The following is a 15,517-nucleotide window of genomic DNA, read 5'->3' as shown; positions in this document are numbered from 1 at the left end:
GCAGTCTTTCAAAAAATATGTGAAAGCTAAAGCCATACTAGCCTGAGGGAAGAACAGTAAAATATATAGGATGTAACAGTGATGCTTCATGTGTTGCAAGAGCTATGGCAAGTATTTGATGTATATATTTGTTCTCTTGGGATGGCATTGTTTTTCTTGTCATTGTAAACCACACGTTTTATTAGCCTCCAGGGTTTACTTGCAGCTTTGTATCTTATCTTTGTTCAATTTTCCACATAATGCAGGAACAACAAACAATTTATTTAATTTTTTGTAATGTGCTCTCTGTTTCTTTACATTTTATGTGTCTTTAAAGTATGTTCTACATTCTTCTGTATGGTTCCCTCCCCCCATATATTTTTATTGCTTTGCGGTGATTTTTGGTGCTGATCAAGTACTGGATGGGAGAGGGGATAAGATCAACATCATATTAAGACTGTTTATCCTTCCTTTGGCAAAATGAAAAGAATCTAATGATCTCAGAACTCATATCTGCACAGACCTCCCTTTCTCTTACCTCCCATAATTCTTGGTGTATTTATATCTGTGTATTTATTCCTGGAGAAAGACAGAAAATGACTAGGGAAGAGCTGCTGTGGGATGCAGTATGGACCCAGCAGGTTAGTTTGGTTTTTTCATCAGTGCCAGAAATTTTGTAGTGATTTGCATCTAACAGCTTGCTTTAGCTCAGGGCACATACAAATATCCCTGATAATTAAACCCCCTCACATATGTGTTTCTTGCACAGATCTACATACAAACACATATATAAGGATATATATTAAAACCTGTTAAATTGTCCAGACAGCTTCTGAGTGAACATGCTTCTGTGAATTGCTTTCTTAGAATCATCAGTGCATTAAAAAAACCCCGAAGATGAAAAGTGTTTCCTTGACTGTCATTGACAAAACCAGTGAAGTCCTCAGTTTATGTTGTCTAATTTACTCTCAGAATTATTCAGTGCAATTGCTGTTTCAGAGACTGTATAGTTGTACTGAAATGCAGAGAGCAGAGGCTCCATATCTAAAATAAGAATCAAAAGGAAAGAAAACATTTATCTGCCCGGAAATACGTGTTAAGGTTTTCTAGCATAGGTAGTAATTTGCAGTATAGCAGCTGGGCATATTCCAGATTCCTCGTTAGCCTCTTCTTTCAGGATTTCTTTGACAGATGGCACTCACAGATGGACATAACATTCTTAAGGAGCTTACTCTTTCTACTCCTTTACCCGCCAGTAACTCATGATACTATTAGAAATCTAAACGCTTTGACATGAATTAGCCTTACTTAGCAGACTTTAATTTTTTAATCTTTCCAATGGGCTGCAGGTAATGGTTGTGGAGTTCTTAATCTGTTTACTTGAGTTCTTAGAAGCCAAAATGGAATTCCGGTAAAGTTAACCTGGCAAATAGAGAGTCTGTTTTTGTTGGTTTGTTTTGCCTTTTCTTAATTGTGATGATAATACTTTTTTTCTTATCTTTTGGAGGAAAAGTGTAGAATGATACAAAAGACTACAGTTTAGCAACCCAGAAACAGCACTGCCAGCTGAAGTTCAGGGAGTTAAACAAGCTGCTTGGCATTCCATTGCAATTACACTGACATCTTAAGTGAATAAACCTAATACTTAAAGTTGGGTGGTCAGTGAAACTTGTGTCTACCACCATCAGCTTAAACTCGTTTGGTTTTTAGTAAATATTTTAAAGTATCATCTAATAGACTGCTACAAAAAAGAGCAAACTGTGTTCAAGATGTTTGAATGCACTTCTATGGTAGTTACTTCTCTGCCACGTACTTAGTGTTGTTTCTCAATATTCATGCAACTTTGGACTTGGACTTGAAGGCCATTATTCTCGCAAGTGTTGACTCAAATGACCGTTTTCTCTGATGAATGTTGTTGGTGTGGAGTTTCTGTTGAGGAATGTGAAACTATAAGCAGAATGATCAGATCCAAAAAAAGCATTGTGACAGCTGGGCAGGTTAGAAAGGCAAAAATAGTGAGTGCCTTCAGCCAGGTCCTCCACTGCACGGCTTTGTAGCTTGTTAGAAAACCAGAACACTAGCTGGAGATGGAGAAATGAACTCAGGTTTTCTGCTTTGTTTTCTAAATGCTGTGTAAATTAAAGGTTCTCAGCTCTTCCTTCACAAATAGTACGTAGCCCACTGTGGCAAAACTTGTGGTTCACAGCCTATTTTCAACTGTTTTCATTGTTCAGGGTCCCCCTGGTGTAGGCTGCTTGTGTATGTGAGCAGTCCACTCTCTGACATCTCTTTTTAACCAGAGGCTCCTTCATTTCAAGTTACTGTATTTTCAGTGTAGGCACAGTTAATTAGTGACATAAAGGTAGAATTCAAACACCTATTTTGTACTCTTCTGCCTATGAGTAGTTGGGTTCAGAAGAACCATCTATTAGAAACAGTCCTGTCAAAAATCCTTTGTTTCTGTGTATGTTGATACACTCTGTTCTAGTGCCTGAGCTTTCCTGAGAATATCTTTTGGTAATAATAAAAAAGCATGCATATAGCTACTGTAAATTTTCTAAGTTTAGCTAAGGAAAACACAGGGAGAAAAGTAATCCATGCACTGGAATATGAAGTTCAGATAGTAGTCCAGACCAGGACAGTGCCTAGTTTGCATCTTCAGCAAATTCTGTATATATTTTGATACTTCAAAGTCTTTCTACAAACCTTGCTGTTGGTTAAAAAAAAAAAAAAAAAGTTTTAAAAGAAATTCTTTACTTCCTTTGCTTGTTAAATTCAAAATTGTTGTACAGAGAGTCTCAGTATGGTTAACTAGGGAGTCAGGATGAGGGTAGAGTTCTCAATTAAGAAAAGCAAGAGACATCAGGGGAAGCGATGACTGTAGCTGAGGCTTCTGATGTGAGAGGCAAAACATATCATGAAGTTACCTTTCTATAGAGTAAACCAGCTAGCTGATCTTTAATATTACCTGGCAGCAAGTGTAAGCTCTTGCTGAAATTGGTATGTGAAAGAGAGGCTCTGCTCTGGGGCAACAGAGCTGTGGTACTGGTGGGTACCATAATTCTGAGTGCACTGTGCCCTGCTGCAGCTGCAGCCTCCTGTGCTGAAGCTGTTCCTATAAGGAGACAAATCTCTGAGAGCCAGGACTCCTTACACAGGGAAAACCTGTGTGAAGGAGCAGTGGGGTGGATGGCTGATCACATAGGGTTATCTAATGGCTTGAGGCCGATGTATTATCTTTACAGTGTCAGCAGTGTCAAAGACTAACCTTGACTGCTGAACACTTCGGGATAAATAGGGGTTTTATGTCTGTCAGACTTTAGAGCAGGATACAACAGAACCAGAATGTTGTTACTGAAACAAAATAGAAAAGGCAGCTTTAATCATAATTTCCGAATTGTAGCATGGTTGAGGTTGAAAGGGACCTTTTGAGATCGGCTAGTCCAACCCTCCTGCTCAGAGCAGGGTCAGTGAGAGGAGATTGCCAAGTGCCACATGTAGCTGGATTTTCAGTAGTCCTTTCAAGTTAGCCATAGTTCTGGATTGACTTAAATTCATGAATGGTGTATTACCTCTAGAGCATTAGAGTATTGTTCTGTAGTTATGTTATGCCTAATCTTGTATCATGTCAGAATATTTATTTCATTTCCTGAGCGTTGTCTCTGTAAGTTTTACAAATTGCGTTCAGTTAGTAGCAGTTTTTATTGATTTCCTATGCTGATGTTTGGACTTCTCAAACCAAATACTTGTTCTTCAAATTGGCTTTTGTTTCTTAAAAAATAAACATCATTCCTGTTCTGTTTCTCCCACATTTTGTCTGCACATCTTTCAGAGCTTTCGTACTTGTGCCTTGAGTTTGCATCCTGAAAGACCATCATAAAAAGCTATTTGAAACTTACTAAAATTACCTGAAAAGAAGTACAGTATAAGGCGCTCATGTTTCTATGCATGAATTTTTACTCAACAATGCTATTCTGATCAGTGCATTATTAAATATTCAAATTTTCAATTCTCTGTGTGCCTAATTTTATCTTAGAGTCCCTACAAATTTTTTTTGGTCTGATATGAATAACTCAGGAATGAGTTTTACTTGAACTTTTACCAGTTTCAGCATGCATTGGATCTTCCATTTCCATTATGTCCACAGTTGTTTGCCATTAGGAATTGTCTTTCTGATCATGTCTACAAGTCTTCTAGTTTTACTTCATGGGTATTTAAAATGACATCTGTAAATCAACATCGTGAGGTTCTACATTTAAAATGAAACAACGTGTATTCGTGGTTTTAGTCTGTAAAACTGACAAGACAATAGAAATAATCCTTAGATATCACAAGTGGCTTTGCCCTGACATCTCTTCAAGATACTGCATGAGGGGCCTGTCCTGGATGTGAGGGTTTTCTCCAAAGGTGTGGGTTGATGAGCATCTTAGATGGAAGACAATAGCTTCAAGGGATATGTAGCTGCCAAGCACTTATCAAAAAGGATTTTATGTCACTCCTTATTTTCTTTAAAGAAAGGGAAAAAAATTGGATATAAGCAGCTTTGAAAAATAATTGTCCTTGTTTTTGAACCTACATGAGAGATCCATTATTGGAAAGCAAATACATATGCACAGAGGCCATGGGGAGACATTTTTTGAAGGTAAATTAATTCTAGGTCATTGTAATAGGATGTGGTGGAGCAGCATATGCTTATAAGCCAGTAACTGCATTCAGTTCAAGTGTTCAGGAATGAGTATTGGTGCCTGAACAAACTCTAGATGTATATGTGTTGGCTGATATACTCATTCCCTTTTGTTTGTTATTATTTCCTTTATTAGTATTTGAAATTCATAAAGAACATTGGATACCATAAGGTATCCACACTGTGTTGTGTCCAGAATACTTGTGTGAGTGGCAGAAATTAAAGATTGTAGAGAGAAAGACTGGGAGAGGACTTAGAGAGGTCAGTTCATACTTTTCTACTGCTGCAAGGCAAGATCAAACTGTAACTAAACCATCTTGACAGATGTTTGTCTAACCAGTTCTGTAAAAACACAGTGATGGAGATGGTGAAATTTCCCTAAGCAGTTTGTTGCAGTGTCCTAATGTTGTTGTTATGAAAGTGTTTTTCTACTGTCTCACGTAAGGATCTTTCATTGGGATTTACATTCCTTACTCCTTGTGTTCCCACACTCAGTGTGGATAACAATTCACCTTCGTCTTTTTTGCATTGTATACTTCAAGGCTGTGGTGCAGGTTCTTTGTAGTAAGAGAGGAATATAATTACCTAATTTTCAGGGGACACAGAAGTTACCTCTCTGAGTCTGGATTAGGGATTAAAAAAGTACTCTTTGGCAGAATCTGTAGTCTGAAAGTAAGTTTGGATGCAATACCCGATTCTGCATGTGATGTAGCACAGGTGTTGCATTTAGTACATGAAGCCTTGATTTCTGTATTGTCCTTCATTTAGTTTTGTAATATTTCCAAGAATAAAACTCTCTTAGGATGTGTAACAATGTAAATATAAAATTGCACAGTGTAAATATAAAATTGTTGATATTTCCTAGTAATTGGTGGGAGTCTGTCCACTGACTTTAAGAGATTTAGATGAATCTCCTGCTCCTGAGAGGAGCAAGATTCTTTTAGTAGTGGTGAATTAAGTGTGTGTTTCTGGAACAGCACACACAAAGTGATTTATTATGAAGAGTTAATGAGAAAACAAGGGAGTTTTACAGTATCAAGGTACTGTTTAAGGAAAAAAAAAGTTGAGCCTCCTCATTGTAATTTTAAAATAAAGTTGTTTATAGGGTTCTTTTTTGTTCATGTAGTTGCTTTGCTTGGTAAGGCTTTAACTCAAAAGTGTTTAGTTTTTTACTGCTCCTATTGACTTCGAGGCTATTTGCAAGGCTGCTATGTCTTTTTCAGTTGCAAGCTGTAGTTTGTCAGCTTTACATGAAGCAGGTTTTGTTTAATATACAAACATGATGCAACTGTTTGGGTGCTATGTAAATAATAAGGTTGTGATCAAAGTGATTTAAATGATTTTGAAGTCAATTGAAATACTCACTTTTTGGATTCCACCCAGAAGTGGAGGAGTGTCTGTTTAGGAGAAGGCACAGTAGAGTCTTGATAAGAGGCACGGTTAATGAGGTACAACATATCCCAGTTTTCTCATGCTGCTATCTTGTGCAGCCTATCTTGTTGGGATTACTAAAGAATAGCTGTCGACCATCCAAATCTAATTTGGCTCAGTGCACATCGCTCTTTCTGCCAGATGGAGCCTATTTCTAGTTTTGCTCACTAGAACTCAGATAAACTGTAGTTGGCAGAATATGGCAACTTTGACTTTGATGCAACCCAGTACATTGTAATGGAAAATAGCAATAAGCTGCTGGACATCAATGTCCATAGGTTTGACTGCGGAAAAAAATGCATCCATTGAGGAGCATTCCTGATGGAAGTTCACCAGCTGTTTCACTCTGTGGATCTGGGATGGGCTGTCAGTATGGCATTGCTGAATACCTTAATAATAATTTCACAGGCACCAAATTTTCTTCTTTATTGGAGGGTTGCCAAAATCAGATGTCTTCATTTTTTATCATGGATGTAGCATTTCTACATGAGAAGGAGTGTGGTAGGAAAGCCTGAAACAATAGAAGGGAGTGAAGTAAACAGTTTGCCAAACTTCTGTCTTGACTAAGGATAATCCTGTGTTCTGAAGGAGTTTTGGATTAAAAAGTCCAGGCATTCTGGCAGTAAGATCTTGCTTATATTTTTTTTTTCAGAGTAGGTAATTTGGCAAAGGAACCCATTTCTTGTTGTAAGAGTCGGTAATTAGAATCATTGATGTCTGCTTTTAACGTTTTGATTTATACTTTTGGGGAATGCTCTTGCATGTATAATGAGAAAATAATGTGCTATGAAATCTTCAGTTAGTAATGAGTTGTCTGGATCAGTTTCTCTGTGCCAGCAGTTGCACCTTTCTCATCTGCTGATATCTTAATTTGCATTGGTAGCATTCAAAAACTACTGTTCATGTCAAGATTTCACAGAAAAATCATTTAATGTAAGCTATTCGCTTTGTTTCATATTGGTCAAGGACAGCATGTCTTGGGATGTGTGTCAGGAAAATCAATTTATTTCTGTGTTTTTCTAATGCTAACATTAGAAATAAAGATTTGTTCTCCGGATTATCCCTTTCTTATCCAACGGGCTAAACCAAACTGGTACCTCAGCTGTCAAATTGCTCATTTACTTTCAGACAGGTCCATTTCTTTCCTCAGCCTCAGCTCACATTGCAGTTGAATTTAGAACCACCTAATCCCCTTTATTATCATTTCAGTTCTTTTTAAAGACCTCAGCTGTGTAAGTGAGGACAGTCCATTAGCATCCAAAATGTTAATTTCAATGAGGAAATATTGAGAGGTACCCCCTTGCACCATCTGGCCACCTTTTGTTGATAGTAGTCAGGGAGGACTCGCCTTTTCCTCCATTTCTGCCTGATCCTTTTTGTTTTGGAAAAAAAGGATAAACACACTACAAATGAATAGCCAAAATGAGTACATTCTGCATCATAATTGCAGTTACCAAGAAGAGAGGTCCCTACTGGTCATAAACTCTTCAATGCCACTTAAACTTACATGTAAACTTGAAGCTCCGGGCCTGGGAGTTGGTCCACTGGCATAATCTTTGGTAGTGTCTGACACGACTGATGCTTTATCATTCTGTTACAGTTCTTGCATTTAATGTCACTTTATTTTTGATGGTTTTGATTTATTTTTTTCCTTTATGTTTGTCTGATACCCTGCCTTTATGAGGCTGTCCATGAAATGGAATTAACTGAAGATTCTTACGGAATCTGCTGCTTTCTGTGCTGTAGACCTGATGAACTCCATGTGGTCTTGCAAATAACTGAAAAACATTGATTCAGTGATTCAAAGAATGACATAGCTAAACCTCAGGAACAGGTATGCTTTAAGATGATCAGGTAATTCAAGTTGGAAGGAACTTAAATAGGTTGTCTAGTTCAAATTTCAATATGCAAGGCCTCCGATTCCTGAAGTTTTGTTTAGGATCAGAAACTAATCAAGGGGAAAAAGAATATATTCACATGTATTGAAAATTCTTTTCAGTTTGTTCTATGGCTGGAATGTGCTATGGATTTAGCATGTCTCAGAGGGAATACTTTTTCTTGAGTCTTACTGAACAAATGAAATTCTACTCTGGGTCATGAACATAAAAATCAAACTGAATGGCAATAATCCAGATATCTGCTGTAGTCCTATTTCAGTGTTGTTTATGTTAACACAGTTAGTATGTAAAATGTTTGGGTTTTAATTATGGCTTAAGAAAGTAAACTGTTTTAAAGAGAGGTGAGTGAAGTCTCTGGGGTAAACATGCCAGTCTGAGGAACAAGAAGCCTTATGAAAAATGATTCATTAAAGATTTTCCAGATATTTTTTGTAAGCCTCCACACTCACTTTCTGTGCAAAAGAATGTTCCAGTATCACACAGACTGTTTATTCCTATTGCATTCTCCAGGTGAACAAAAGCAAGTAATGAAAGACTGAAAAAACAAATGCAAAGAGCATCACTTTACCCAAGCTGCTGTGTAGAACCGATTTGCTCTTACAGTCAAGGCCAGTGCAGCTCAGCAAAAATAGATGTCACTCCTGTACCCTGTGTTGGAGTCATGGTTTAAATGGACATACTTGTTTTTAAAGAAGTTTATTTGGTCCAGACTTGTAGCTCCTTTGGTGCTGGTGTATCGCTCATTCAGAAAGACGCAGAACAGCTGTCTTTGCTCAGTACATATCCTCAGGTGGCAATGCTACAAAAAAGCTGATGGAAATGCTGACCAGTGAGAATCGAGCTAGGAGGAAAAAAAGGTTATTTAAATGTTGACATGCAGAGGGACTAGAACTTGGGAGTGAAGAAACTGTGAGTGAAAGAATGAAATACAAGGGGAGGAGGCTTGGGTTTGATAGGCCATGGAGAGTTGGCCATCTCAACTTTTGAGGTGAGTCTAGGAGGTGGGCAATGATAGGAATAAAACTGCAGCTGAGATGGAAGTATGAGAAGAGGGACCTAATTTCATGCAGTGAAGAAACTGGGATAAGCCAGAGAAGGTAAACAGGAGATAAATCAGTTCTGATCCCTAAAGGAGAGTCACCACCAAATTCATTCAAAACAAAGACCTGGAACAAACCTCATATTTTGGATGGAATCTAACAACTGCAGCCTCACTAGAGGTGTGGGGTTTATGACATTTTTTTTCCTCCGTAATCACCACCTTTGAACTCTTCAGCTACACAGGCAATAATCAGTCCCTCTCCTTGCTCCCCTGTGGGGCTCAAAGGTTTCTTAACCTTCCCTGTGCTTGTGGTGGTCTTGGCTCTGCAGGTGCCAGCAATTCTTGTCTTTCAAACCATCTCCTACTGATGCAGTTCAGCTGAATTCAGAACATTTCATTAACCCATACCTTCTGTTACCAGAGCTGAGAATAATTTGTATGTGTTAAGTCTGTCTCTTTTTTTCCTTAACTATAAAATTTGTTCTCATGCAGTTATTACTGAGCCTTATGAACTTCATTTGTGAAAAATACTTATTCCTCTAAGTGCTTTCAGTGTTGTTTGCAGGTTTGGTTTTGTACAGTGTCAACAACAGAGTGAGATTTTTCATGTTTTCTGCTGTTTTGTGAGATCAAATAGGGGAGATTGGTGTGGTGATGATGATGATTACTGTTATTTCTCTTGGGAATATATTAAAAGGTAGACCATGGATAAATGGAGCTGCAAGGGTGACTCATGTTTTTGTTTAGCTTGAACTAGGTCCAGCTTCTACGAGGAACTTGATTTTAGGTGCATGTTTTTGTAAAGTGTTTTAAACTGAAGTTGTAATTCCAGAGGCCTCAATAGCATGTGTTTGTTTTTATTTAGAAACATGCTTAAGGAATGTTTTTAGTGGGCGAGTGTAAAATAAATAAAACTATCTCAGTCTGGAGGTTGCAGGTTTTTGGCATATTCAGTGTCAGCAAAAATGAAGTGGAAGAACGTTATTTAGCGAGTGAGCTCAGTTAATTGTTGGGATTACTTTGTAAAGAACTGTCTTTATGTTCAGTTGGGAGATGCGAATGTATGCTTTCTAAAGTAGTGTTTTTATGTTGTAAATGGTTCTGTATATTTGGAATGCAGCTGAAATTTGTTTCCAGCCTGGGCCTCTACTTGTCTTTGAGGAACACAAACGCAGTACTTGTCTTCAGACACCATACTGTTACCATACTGTCGCTGAGTCCATAACAGGGTGACACCTTTGTGCCATTGCTTCTGTAATGTTGTTCAAGGTGTGGTGCTATTTTGTTTTCCACTGTAACTTCTCTGTAAACATTGTTTATAACTCAGTTTTTATTTAAAAAAAACAAAGCAAGCAAAAGAAAAACCCCAAACAACAAAATGGAAATTCTTCTCATGTACAATGTGAATATCTTCACTTGTGAATGTTTTGGAATTTGTCTGCAAAGCAATTGATGACATTCCATTATAAGTTGTTAGGGGAATGGAGCAAGGTCAGGGCTTCCCTTGTTTTGTGTTTGGTTTAGGACATTTTTTCCTCTGTCTTATAAATGGCTCTTCACTGAGAGTTTATAGTACTTTATTCATACAGTCACAATGTACCTTGTGAATAGGATAGATGAGGATGGAATAAGACTTGATGTAGTAATGTCATACTAGAATTTATAAAAATGTAGCTTAATGGCTCTTTCTAATGAAAAGGAGTTCAAGCATTTGAACCTGGTTTGCAAGTTGGACAACGAATGTTCCTCTGGTAACTTAGGGAGTGTAGATGCTTTCATCCTGGTCAGCTGCACACTGGGGGCATGTAGTTTGTCTGTACTTCAGTATACTCAGGTATCTATAAAACATGAGACAAAAAAAAAAACCCAGAAGAGTTAAATTTGCAAAATAAGGAGTATTTATTATGTTGCCTACATAGAAAGAATCTTCCAAGTGTGTCATGACCCAAATGAGACAGCTGCAGAATTTGGCTGAGCAGAGCTACAGCAGCGTGTGCAATGGCTTTGCTGGTCCTTTCAGCAGCAGTACAGGCAGACAAACATAGCGAGCTGAGGTGTACGTGAGAGAAAAATGTTGATGAAAGACACTACGTTTACATATGTGTGGATTCTGTTAGGGTTTCGTTGACCTTTGTTCTGTAGTAAACTTAGAGATTGTTTTCCAGCTCCAGTATAAGCGTGCACATCTCACTTCACTAAAATTGTTCAGATGATTTAAAAGATTTATGTACAAAAGTTAAGAGCAAGTATGGTTCTCCTTTCTGCCTGTGAGAGATGAATTTGACTGCACAATTCTTACTAAAATTAACATTATGTGATTTAATCTGTAGCCTCTGTCATGAAATGTCTCTGGTGCAAATTTCACCAAAAGAGTGATTGTGTTCTGGCTACTGATCTGTTGCTGGTTTGCAACATTAAGAGTGCCACAGAGCTAATGGTTGCACTATATGTTGTACAATACCTCTTTGTACTAATTCCGAAATGTGTTTTAATTGCAGGGATATTAAACCAGACAACATCTTGATGGATATGAACGGACATATTCGATTAGCAGATTTTGGTTCTTGCCTGAAACTCATGGAAGATGGAACGGTAAATGGGAAAGAATGATATATTTCTAAGTACCTTTTCTTCAGTCTTATGCTAGACACTAAAATGTGTGCTAGGAAGGAGAAAAGGAAATGAAATTGTAATTGTATCGGTATATAACTAACCTTGGTTCAAAATACAATTGCACACTGCTTGGATTTACTGTGTATTAAAAGCTTTTTAGGTGCATATAGTCAACTCATGAATAAGTAAAGAGAAGCTGCACTATCAGTACTGACTAGGTGCTTGCTGATGAATCTCTCTGTTTTGAGCTCTAAGCTCTAATCTTTATCGAAAATGTAAGCTTTAGTATGAGCAGGATGAGATACAGGAATAAGATGACATGCTATTTAAATAGAAATATGCTATTTAAATATGCTATTAGCATGTCATCTTATTTCTGTGTCTCATCACAGTATATAGTAGGTGTGACTAGAATGTAATTCCAGTATGTTAATCATGTCCTAGAGTGTTACAAAGTATTTGAGTTAATATATGTGATTACCTAATCTATAATTACTTAACAGTTCTAAGCCTAAGAATTGACAGTTTTGTTCTTTCTCTGTTACTAAATATTTGGAAGAGTTTAGCAAAAGTATATTATTGGGATGCCTAATAACGTAGTGCCTTGGATGCTTAAGTATTCCGTATTCAGAAGCCTTTGTTTGTGTTTAGTTGTTATTGTTATAGCCTGAACACTCAGCTAAGCCTATATATGCATGCACAGTGCCAGTGTCTGTAATGATGGAAGCAGATTTTAGTCCCATAAATGTAACTTCTACAGGTCCAATCTTCAGTGGCAGTCGGAACTCCAGACTACATCTCTCCAGAAATCTTGCAGGCCATGGAAGATGGAAAAGGGAAGTATGGGCCCGAGTGTGACTGGTGGTCCCTGGGCGTTTGCATGTATGAAATGCTTTATGGAGAAACGCCCTTTTATGCTGAGTCCTTGGTGGAGACCTATGGGAAAATAATGAACCACAAAGTTAGTGCACTTTCTCTTTCTGTCTGTCTCTAAGCTGATTTTTAATAAGTAGTAGGGTAATTTGACAGCTTATTTTAAAATCCATTTTTTTATGTACTAATAAGGTTAATGTTCATAAATGTAGAATAAAAAGTATGTTTCTATGTAGTAAGTTTATGGTTATGGATTGCAGATGGCTTTGCTTTAGGATAAAGCAGTTCAAAACTGAAAATCTGGATTTGGAAACATGGCTGTTAGTTCACTCTATGGAGTAAATCTTGGCTACTTTACATCACTCCTTTTGTGTTACTTCCTTCTGGCACATCCATTGGTTGGCAGAAGATTCTTAAATACTCTTCCACATGGAGGTAGCAGTAGAATTCAACAGTATAAGGGAAATTTAAATAAAGGATAAAAACTAGGAGACAAAAACATTTCAATAGTTTCTATACTTTGGAGAAGTCTTTTTCCTGGAAACCTTATTGCGTATATGTAAGATCCAGAGTTTTTGCACGTTTCTTTTTATACATAATGATTTTCACTAAGAAGGGTGAATTTCCCAACTTTTTCTTGGTAATAAACTATCTTCTCTTATTTTAATCTTTAAGGAGAGGTTTCAGTTTCCTGCCCAAGTGACAGATGTCTCTGAAAGTGCAAAGGACCTCATCCGGAGGCTCATTTGTAGCAGAGAGCATCGACTTGGACAAAATGGGATAGAAGACTTTAAGAACCACCCATTCTTTGCTGGGATTGACTGGGACAACATTAGAAACTGTGAGGCACCTTACATCCCAGAAGTCAGCAGCCCCACTGATACATCAAACTTTGATGTGGATGATGATTGCTTAAAAAACTCTGTAAGTATAGAATTAACATTCAGAAAACTTTGCTTTTGTAATATACTTTATAACAATATACACGTAAATGGTAGTTTATTGCACTGCTTTTGTTCACTGTGTTCTCTTTTGAAGAATTGTGGGGAGCAATACATTCACAGTTTGGAGGCTGATCCTCCAAATACATACATGTAAGGATAACTTCACTTTGGTAAATTCGTTGTAAATTTGCACATACTTAATTAACACATACATCTGTTACTTGCAGTAACTAGTGTTCCTAGTGCACGAGTGTTCCTTTTGAGAGCCTCATCTCCCATCTGAGGCTTTCAAAAGCAGTGTGAATACTTCACCATTGTGAAAAAGCAAGGAGCTGCAGGTGAAGAAAGAATGCTCCTGTGATGAGTTATTACACTCTCAGCTGTGAAAACTCAGTCCAGTTCTTAAATTGCTTTAGACATTTGGGGGTGCAAATCAATGCCGCTGAGATGGATGCTAGTTTGTAGAGGTTCTTTTTCAGCTTCCTAATTTGAAACATCTGAAGGTTGCTTTTTGTTCTGTTTTAATATGAGGAGGTTATGTTTTTACCATTTCTTTTCACACCTACAATCTCAGAACCTCTGAAAAAAATAGCCTAAGGCACTGCATGTCTGAGGGTATTCTACATTTTTGTTTCAATTGGTAGACATTGGATTTAATATTGCTTTGCCTCAAATTCCTTATATGTAACTTGGAGGTGTTTTCCCCTCCATCGTTCACACATATCTTAGGAGGAAGTTTCACATACTTGCATTACTGTTCCAGAAGTCAGCACGATAGATAAGCCCATGAGGCTTTTAGATCTTGTTTGTTTTAAATTCTTTGCAAGATGTGAATGGCGTGCAGCAATAATGCGTCCAATGCTGAAGAGAAAAGGCGATACTGAAAAGCCACGATTGTTATTGTACTGCCTGAACTTTGAATGAGACTATGGTCCCATGGAAAAATGAATTTAAACAATGAATTTAATACTGAATGAATTTAATATGTGTTTCAAAAGTTCACATAAACACAAGGGGCAAAACTGTTGTTCAGGCAGCATGAGTTCTGCTGGTTTTTAGCTTTTAACTGTTTGGTTTAGTAGCCTTTCTGATAGCCATGATAGACTTGGATTCAGTCGTCATTTTGTCACTGTGGCTATACAGTTGAATTCACACAAGTAGCAGGAAATACATTTTTGGTCTCTGCCAAAGGAACAAGTTCTTTTACAGACTCTTGCATTGCTACCAATAGATACAATATCATAGAGCCATAGAATGGTTTGGGTTGGAAGGGACCTTAAAGCTCATCCAGTTCCAACCCCCTGCTGCAGGCAGGGACACCTTCCACTAAACCAGGTTGCTCCAACCCATATTTTAGAACCAACATTCAGTTTACCTGTGTTACAACTGAAAATCTTCCTGTGGGATGTTAAAATCACACAATTATGAACTTAGCCTTTTTTAAGTTATTCATAAAGATGATTTTGAAACTTGAATCTATGAAATGTGAAAGCAAAATATACAGGAGAAGAATTTTACCTTTCCTAACCACAGTCTGTAATAAGGGATATTTTTATTATCAATTAATGGGAAGTTAAGGCTTTGTAGCTTGGTCTTCTCCTTAGTTTCCAAAATGCCCAACAATGTAGACTTACTGTACTTAACACAATCCAGCCATGTCACTGGTGTTGCTTTTTATTGTGGGAACTTTTTTTGATGTGAAGATTTTTGGCTGCTAAAAGGTCAAGGTTGTGATATAACACAGCTGATGCCACCACCAAAAAGGTAATTTGGGATTTCTTTTGTATGCACTTGTATTCTGCTGAGTTTTATGGGGGAGGGGTTTGAAGTACAACTGGTTCCTTTGTTCCTTTTTCATTTGGGTTTAGAAAGAAATCATTATGTTGCCTTTTCTGACAGGTAGAACCTTTTAGCACTTTCAATATCATAATCATCTGAGGAAGTTTCTTTTGATGACACTTAAGGCCATCTCTAGCATAGCAACGTAAGTCTTGCATCTTGCGGTTAAGCAGGAAAGTTGCAACAGGATATTTAAGGCTATTAGAACTTACAA

The 15,517-nt window shown here is 37.5% G+C and overlaps 1 protein-coding gene across 1 annotated transcript in view; it reads left to right on the top strand.

Annotated features, from left to right (window-relative positions):
* Positions 1-8,951: 8,951 nt before the first annotated feature.
* LOC104409533 (serine/threonine-protein kinase MRCK alpha-like) overlaps positions 8,952-15,517 on the top strand; it is a gene marked incomplete at its 3' end in the record, with an annotated part of 38,137 nt that continues 31,571 nt past the window's right edge. Inside the window, exons 1-4 of the mRNA XM_010019432.1 lie at positions 8,952-8,980; positions 11,533-11,626; positions 12,408-12,608; positions 13,196-13,444. Coding sequence (XP_010017734.1) covers positions 8,952-8,980; positions 11,533-11,626; positions 12,408-12,608; positions 13,196-13,444 — 573 coding nt within the window. The remainder of the gene's footprint in view (positions 8,981-11,532; positions 11,627-12,407; positions 12,609-13,195; positions 13,445-15,517) is intronic.

The sequence above is a fragment of the Nestor notabilis genome, unplaced genomic scaffold, assembly GCF_000696875.1.
Source record: "Nestor notabilis isolate BGI_N333 unplaced genomic scaffold, ASM69687v1 scaffold6308, whole genome shotgun sequence".
NCBI classification, from domain to species: Eukaryota; Metazoa; Chordata; class Aves; order Psittaciformes; family Psittacidae; genus Nestor; species Nestor notabilis.
The sequence above is the reverse complement of the archived record's forward strand: the minus strand, read 5'-3'. Positions and strand labels throughout refer to the sequence as shown.